This window comes from Rutidosis leptorrhynchoides, chromosome 10 (genome assembly GCF_046630445.1).
Source record: "Rutidosis leptorrhynchoides isolate AG116_Rl617_1_P2 chromosome 10, CSIRO_AGI_Rlap_v1, whole genome shotgun sequence".
In the NCBI taxonomy this organism is placed as follows: Eukaryota; Viridiplantae; Streptophyta; class Magnoliopsida; order Asterales; family Asteraceae; genus Rutidosis; species Rutidosis leptorrhynchoides.
In genome coordinates, this window is record NC_092342.1 from 248,381,808 (window position 1) to 248,390,478 (window position 8,671).

General features: G+C 31.4%; 1 protein-coding gene across 1 annotated transcript; it reads left to right on the top strand.

The window, feature by feature from the left end:
• Positions 1-5,796: 5,796 nt before the first annotated feature.
• On the top strand, positions 5,797-7,990 carry LOC139873317 (transcription factor bHLH30-like). The gene is made up of 2 exons (XM_071861246.1): positions 5,797-6,344; positions 7,352-7,990. The coding sequence occupies exons 1-2, from the start codon at positions 5,976-5,978 to the stop codon at positions 7,832-7,834; spliced, it is 852 nt and encodes a 283-aa protein (XP_071717347.1). The 5' UTR covers positions 5,797-5,975; the 3' UTR covers positions 7,835-7,990.
• Positions 7,991-8,671: the final 681 nt, after the last annotated feature.

Consider the following 8,671-nt stretch of genomic DNA (forward strand, 5'->3'; position numbering starts at 1 on the left):
TGTGCTAAATTGAAACACGTAATTCTTTTGGGGAATTAACAAAACCCATATTACATTTATTGGCAAATCGTGTAACTTATGTTACTTTTTTGAGTCATTTGCCTTTAATTTATATCAACCGTAAAAATAAATTATGATAGTAGATATACGACTATAAAGTATATGAGGATTCTTAAAGTCATACAAAATTTACACGTTAATAAAATTAATCAATCACAATTTATATTTATTTCTCAATCTCGTTTTTTCTCTTTATTTTATTGGTTCATGTCTTTTATGAGAATTTTTGTATAAAAATTAAGTGTTGAATTGTTTCTCAAAATATAATATAAATAATAATCAGATATCAAATAAGGATTTAAAAAATAAAATAAAAATATGTATTCTTATATTATATTATATTATATTATATTATATTATATTGTATTATATTATATTATATTATATTTTTTATATTATATTATATTTTTTATTATTATAGATTTTAAAAATAAAATAAAAATATGTATGGGTGGAATCCAACTTAAGGTATTGTCAATTCAGGTTCGAATCTCACTCAAGCCGAGAGTGCCCAACCTTTGATGATACTATTAGCATCAATGTGATTTGAGAATGTCTCGGAGAGGGGGGTGCCCAATCTTCGGTGTTACCATCAACATAATTGTGAATTATTTTTTCTCCTAATATGTGTGTGTGAGTATTATATGATCGCGAAGGTAGTTAAGTTCCCTCGGAGTGATGCTGATATTGTCGTTCGAAAAAATAGTGTTATAAGTGTAATGATACCACCGAAGTCTTGCCTTGAGTGGTATGGGGTGTGGGTCTAACTTGGGATACTGTCAACCCATGTTCGATTCTCACTCCAAGCTGGAGTTTCCAACCTTTGACGGTACTGCCAACATCAATGCGAATTGGAAAATCACAGTTCGAAACAAAAAATATGTTAATAAAAATATTAATAATAATAATAATAATCTCTTTATATTATAATAACAAAACTAAAAATAGATCATCTAAAATTCAAATCACCAATCATAGCCTTCCATTGTAATTAACATCTATAATCTAGACTATTCAAATTTTCTAATCAAGATTATGACCTCATAATCACCATAATTAGTTGTTTGATGACTAAATTACCCTTCTAGTTAACATTTGGGCTGGTTCTGTATGAGCTTTTTCAGCCGTAAAAAAAAATCCAAGATAAATCCAAGATTAACCCTAAATTCCTCTCAAATGAAATTCAGAACAGGACATTCAACAACGCTCAACTCCATTTAGACGATCGTTTAGTTTGATTGAATCAAAGCACTCGATTAAGGCATCGGAAATGGATGTATATGTTTTCAAATGCAGGTTGATATATGGTTTTAGACGTGGTATTTCTTCAAAAACAGATCATTGCCATATATATGCGTCACCAAGAATTCAAGTTGAAACACTGGCTAGCACCTATAGTCGTTAATGTTGTTACAAATTATTAAGATCTATCTTACGGTTTTTTATATTTGATTTCTATAGGTTTCAAAACTTTATGATGTGGTGCCACCAATTCTATTGTAACTTGGCAAGGTAAACTGTTTTTTGAAGTTTCTACCTTGCAAGTGTCTTTTAACATGTAGCTATTAAAGGTAAAATTTTATTTACATTGCAGTTGGGTTTTATAATCTTTGAAATTTTCTGTCTGTCACATTGAACATGTGAGGCTCAATGTTTTTGGCCCATTTGTTAATATTTGGATGAATCCAGGTCATAGAGTTTGAATCGGGTCTCTCAAAAGGAGCGAAAGTAGCGAAGCAGACATTGTTGAATTTGATAGAGTTTTGTTGTCTCTAATACTTAAGTTAGATGGAATTATGGCTGAAGGAGGCGTCGAAATGCAAAGGAAAATGCAGGTATAAATTTGTTATTAAATCAGCACCGATCCTAGAAACATAATGTTTCTTAGTAAGTTTGGGTTCGCGTAAACATGTTTAAAAGAATTCGTAAAAAAATCATTGTTTTGCTTGCCACTAACTCACTATGTTTGATTTTATAGTGGGCCAATGACATAACCTCAGCACTAAGTCAAGGACTGTTTAGCCTTCTCTTACTGTCATTAATTAGAATGTTTATGTTTGTTGTTGCTAAAGGTAATAGAACTGAAGCAGATGGCAATACCTTTCTCATCACAAAAGCAAAAGTTGTTGCTTTCAGGGAGCTCGGGCTTAGGCACTTGTGTGTAGTGCCAAATACTACCGGAGTAAGTTCAATTTTCTTACAACTTAATGACAGTAGATCATGTTGCGTTATCAAATTCACTATAAGTGTCTAAATGTGTGGGCCAATGGGTTGGTAATGAGTGAGGACGGGTTGCAGAGAAAATGATTGTTTTTTACATGACTAAGTGGATTGGGTCTGCCCGAGTTTACTAAAATCACTTCTATTTCAACAGCTATATTTTTCAAATATATAATCTAAATTTCAATAATATATACAAAAATATATTTGAGTGATAATCCTAAGTTTGTTGTCTGTTTCTTTCTAAAATAATACTTATACTTGATACTTGATCCCGTCCACCAATTAGAGGTAGTGATTTTTGCCATGTTTGTTATGTGCATAGGTAGAAAGCTAAGCTGCAAGATAGTAACTTTTGTCATTTTAAGGTAGGAGGCTATAGCTGCAAGATCTTGGTTTTAAAGTCATTTGTTATGTTGGAAAGAATATGTGTAATCTATAGTTTCTATTAAATCTCTAAAATGATGACATCATAAATAAGTTTTTCTCTTCATTAAAAAAAACTAAAAAAGAAAAAGAAAAAATATAAGCCACTTTGATGATGTCATTAACACTAATTAATTAAATTAAAAAAAACACCCGTACTAATAGTGTAACCCTAAAATTAAATTAAAATCAGAGTAATACTCCGTACTATATTACTGTATCACGCAAATATCAGAACACATTCATTCATCGATTGATTAAATCAAAATCATGGCGAAATAGTTTTTACCGAATCTTGCAGGCCCATATGCTGTGAAGTTTATTGTGAATCACTCTTCTGCACAAGCCATATTTTGTGTGCGAGAAACAATATATATTGTAAGTTAAATGCTTTTCACAAATAATATTTAAATTTTGCTATCTGTTGACCCATTAATAGATTTGCCCATGTAATGGATTTGACCCATTTACGGTGTATTATAGATTTTGCGTGCTATTGACCATTTAATGATAAGATTTCAGTTGCTTTTTAGCATTTAAGCATACTCCATACAAGTTTTATGTCACTCTTTAAGCTTCACTGTCCGATTTATATCGCTATTTTCCAGGTACATAGATGAAGATAATAGGAAGCTTAAGCAGAAGTAGCATGAGCGAGTGCATACATATATGGGTAAGATGAACACCAATTATCATGTCTAATCAGTTAGATTTTCTATATATTATGGAGCTTTTTAGTTTGGGCTTTACCTGCAATCTTTTTTTAGTGTTTTACTTTTAAAAAACTCCATAGAATTCGTAATATATCGTTTTAAGGGTGTCTATAATCAATTAAGTTGACTTGATGCTATACATTAGTGTTTTTATTTATTTTCGGGTGTCGTTTGGTCCGTTCTGAAGCAATCATTTATATTTGTGGATTTAAGGGTTCTAAACAGAGGAGAGACAAAAGCAGCTGATAGGATGAAGATGATTAAATTTCGAAGCGATCATTGTCGTATTTTGGAAGTTGAGTCTAACCCCAGGTATTGAATTTGGTAGCTGTACTTTGTAAATTGATCAAACGAACATGTTAGGCTTTATTGTAGATTGAAAGTTAGGTGGTGTTAACTAAAAATTGTAGGTGGCCAAATGGGCAGAGAATTTGGTTTAGGTATGTGGGTCAAACTGGATGTAGGTTACATGATCGTGGCATGATTATGTATTCTTACTGATAATGGAAAACTTGGCTAATAATAACCTTATTCATGTACACATTCAGATATAGAGTAATAATATTTTCCATATTTCTAATGTGTTTGAATTTTGAAAAATGGACATGTTCAAATGTAGGTAGAATTATAACCATGTTTTCCTAATCACAATACTATTTAAAAGTGGAAAATGGGGCACCAAATGTTTGAAGATTAGTCGGCCCATTTTGACACTTGCATGTTCACAAGCCCTTCAGGCTTTGTTCATGCTTTCTATCTAGAGCCCGCTTCGAGTAATCATTTATATTTCTAATGATTTAGTTTTTCTTAATTTTTTTTTTTTGCTTCTAATTGTTTCATTATGCATAATGTGTGAAATTATTCTTTTAGGTGTACCATGTGATATGCATGTAATTAAATTTATTAATTTGCATATTAGTGCTCAAAATAGTATTCTTATTGTTGATATGGTTGAAAAATGTAGTTCATACAACATGAATGGAAATATGATGAATCATAATGAGGAAATGATATGGGAGGAGAATTTGTGATTCTAAACGTTGCAATATAACCTCTCCAATCACGAAGGTATAATTGGTGAAAGGCATGATATAAAGATTGAACATTTTTTTAACTGCAATTACATCAATATGTTTGTAAAAACAATGAGAAGTTTCTTAGTCAAAATATGTGGTTCCACGGGTCATTAAACTAAATGGCTTTATCATTTAAATTCATTTAATATTTAAAACATATTATTAAACTGTTTCGTTTAAACAAACCCGTGATTTCACGGGTCATTTCACTAGTAAATAATTATATGCAATTGGTTGCAGACACATGAGTGTTGCATAGGTAGAAAGCTAAACAAATAAATATAAATATAATAATGACATGATAATAACAATAAATGATTTATTGCAGTGGCGACTTTACTTAGTGTCCCGTGGGGTCACGGGACACCGCTAGTTCGAAAATTATTAATAGAAAATATCTTGTAAATTTCATAGGACACCACTAAATTTAAATGGAGGACCCCATATCTTTTTTGAATTTATAGTTTTTCGTTTAAAATGTATAGGACACCACTATATTTAACTACCCGGACCCAATATATTTTCCGAACGTGTAGTTTTTTGAAAGTAAACAACCACAAAAATAGCATTCAAATATAAATAGTTTTGAAAAAAAAAAATTCAGGACCCCATTGAGTTTGCATTCTAGAATCGCCACTTATTTATCGTTCAATTTCAAGTTCATATGTATTTCTAAACTTACGTGTTTGTTATATGGTATATACATTTTAGTATTAATCATGCAAATTTTATCAAAAAACATATGTGGTTTACATATATATGGACCTTGCTTTGCTAGGTACCTCTATCTACAACCTTGAATTATGAACAAGTAAGCAATAATACACCTATATAGAATCTACACAAATGAATAGCGGAACTTGCAGTATTGCATCTACCGAGATCGACTTGAGGGAGTTTCAAGAAGACAATCAAAAAGAGGGTAATTAGAATCAAGAAGAGGGCAATGTTGGTCAAAATGCTAAAAATGGCGAAGCTCTGCTCTTAAACTATCATTCATTATTAGATTTTTAGATACTCGAGTCTTGTGTAATTCGAGTTGGTATGTAAGTACTTGAGTACACTTAAAGTAATACAAGCTCAAAACAAACTACCAAATACTATATAAATCCATATTGCTGAGACAATTTGATATTTAATTTGTCACATATAATAATCTCGCGAATTGGCGGGTGTTAAGCTAATAATAATAATAATAATAATAATAATAATAATAATAAAATAACAAGGGACGGAAAAGAGAGAAAAAGGTGTTTAAATAGCGCTAATTTACGTGATTCTCGCTTCAAACCCCAAAGCCTAAATTTCTTTTCAACGCCTTTCTATCTCTCAAATCACCAAATAATCCCAATTTTTCAATTTTTATTTGAAGATGAAATTAACAATCTATTTTGATCATCGAAGACCAAAAAAGTCTGCTTCAATAATCACTCTATTCACCCACTAATCCATCCATCAAATAATATAATCAATAAACAAAATGGAATTCCCTCCAAATTGTTTCAAGGGGTTTAGTTCATCAGAAGAGTATGCGTTGAAAGAGATGATGATGATGACAAGAAGAGGAGGTGTTAGAACGACGTCGTCGTCTTCTTCTTCATTGGTTTTAGACAGTGAAAAAGGGGAAATTGTTAGAGCCTTAGTGACACCTGGCAGTATGCATCATCATAATGTTTATTCTCATAATAATAATAATAATAATAATAATAATAATTGTAATGAAAAAGGGGTTAAAGCTGAAAAGGCTTTAATGGCGTTGAGGAATCATAGTGAAGCTGAAAGAAGAAGAAGAGAAAGAATTAATGGTCATCTTTCTATGCTTCGTAGCCTCATTCCTGGCACTAATAAGGTCCATTTTTAGTTACTTACCTTTTTTAAAAATAAACAAATTTATTTTAGATGGTCAGAAATCGGTTACAGAATAACCGATTAGACCGCTTAATAAAATTACTCGTTCTCTCTCTAAATAGTCTGAACAGGACAAACTTTTTTATTTTATCATGCTAGTGAAATTTTAAATGATGTTGTTTTTAGGTAGCTAAATGTTAGAGTAAGTACTTTTTAGAAATATACAATTGATGAATAGTTGTTTGTGAATAATTGAAGTACTAGTAGGATGAGAAACATGGTTAATTATCTTGGAAGTGGAGCCCAAATGTTGCTAGTATTTTAGATGTAGATGTAGATGTAGATGTAGATGTAGATGTAGATGTAGATGTAGATGTAGATGTAGATGTAGATGTAGATGTAGATGTAGATGTAGATGTATGTACACCTATAGTTTCTAGTATGTATTACTGTAAAAAGTTAAATAATTCTCAGTTTTCTATTATTCATATTAATTTTGTTGTCAATTTTATTCATATAGACAATAGACAATATTCATAGTAAATGAATAAGGTTTTCCTAGTTGAATATATGGTTGAGACTAATCGGGAAGGGCGATTAGTGTTACTCATATGTATGTGTCTTAAATAGGTTATCCTGTCACCGTTTCGACCAAATACAATATGCTTGGTGGTGGAGTAATATGTTATTTGTTTGATCATTTAGTAGCTTTTTTTTAATGATTAAATATATAATGCATACAAGGCATTAGACTTGAAGCATCATTAGTACTAGTAGTATTTGTAATTGTATAATGAGTTGCCTAGTTTTCCAAAGTGTGATTTTAATGTATAAAGCCTTATGAATCATTGTATTTAGATGTATAATTTTTAAAGTCATCTTAACACTTTGACCAACCCGACCGAAATTCAGTTGTTTTGACCCAATTCGTTATGGGTAGCAATTAATTTTTTTTCATTGTCATACCAAAATAAACTGTAGCTAATGTTCTTATTTATGAACAAATAGATGGACAAAGCCTCATTACTTGCTGAAGTTATCATTCATTTAAAGAAACTGAGACGCAACTGCGTTGAATCTACAAAAGGCGTTCTTATACCGATGGATATCGATGAAGTAAAAGTTGAAGAACAAGATGATAACACTCAGGATGAATCTTCATACTCTATAAGAGCATCTCTATGCTGTGAGTATAAACATGAGGTTTTATCGGATTTAAAAGAAGCTCTTGATGGCCTCCATTTGAAAACAATTCGTTCAGAAATCGCCACTTTAGGAGGCAGGATGATTAATCTTTTTGTAATTACGGGTAGCAAACATGAAGTAAATATTAGTGATATCGTGAGTTCTGTTCAACAAGCGCTTAAATCTGTTCTGGATAAATTCTACGCGTCACAAGAGTTTTCTGAAAGTAATAGTCTTTCGAACAAAAGGCGGAGGGTGTCTTTTTTTACGCCCTCGAACTCATCTTCTTTAGGAGATTTCTGGTGAACAAGGATCTTTTTAATTTAAATAGCTCATGTATGTATGTGTATATGTTTGGGCATACAAAATCCTTTTACATATCTCATATCTGATTTACATAATCTGTATGTCAAACAACTTATTGTAAGTTTTATTGTAGATATAATTATGAAACCTTTTACATGGATGGATCCATGTCCATTTCTAATTTTCTAGAATGTTGTATCAGTTATTATATATAGATGTGATTTTAAACTTGTAATTCGGTTCAAGTAGTAATAAGAGTGAATGGGTCGAAAATGGATAATAGATACGGAGTAGTTGTAAGAAATCTAATTATCATTGTGTTAGTTACTATAATCCTTTACAAATACACATCCGAAGACTATTAAAGTCAAACAGAACAGATGACTTAGTGCTTGGTTTTTGGAGAGCCCAGAGCCGAGTAACCAAATTCGGTCAAATTTGCTCAAAACTTGGTCAAACTCAGTCAAAATTCGTTCAAACTCATTCAAATTCAGTCAAAACTCGAGATTACCCAGATAATTGGTCAAGATTCAGTCAAAACTCGGCCAAAACAAAAAATTAATCCGAAAATTGGTCATAGTCAAACTTGGTCAACATCCGAGTACTCCTCGAGTTCTCCCTGAATTGCCGGGTACTCCCTAAAAAGTCCCGACTAAGTGCTCCCTGAGTAGCGAGATTTGCATCCTTACATTTAGGTTTTTAGTAGGAACGTTTTGATGTGCGTTTTCAAACTATGATAGAGTACCAAATAATGACAATCAAATTATACAGTAAGCTTTCATAAAACTAGCTGTTGGAGAGAAAGTATGTAATGTTTATAGCAGCTCATGATTATAT

Coding starts and splice junctions, on each gene's coding strand:
- LOC139873317 (XM_071861246.1), top strand. CDS start 5,976: ATGGAATTCCCTCCAAATTGTTTCAAGGGGTTTAGTTCATCAGAAGAG. Junction 6,345..7,351: donor TCATTCCTGGCACTAATAAG/GTCCATTTTTAG, acceptor ATGAACAAATAG/ATGGACAAAGCCTCATTACT.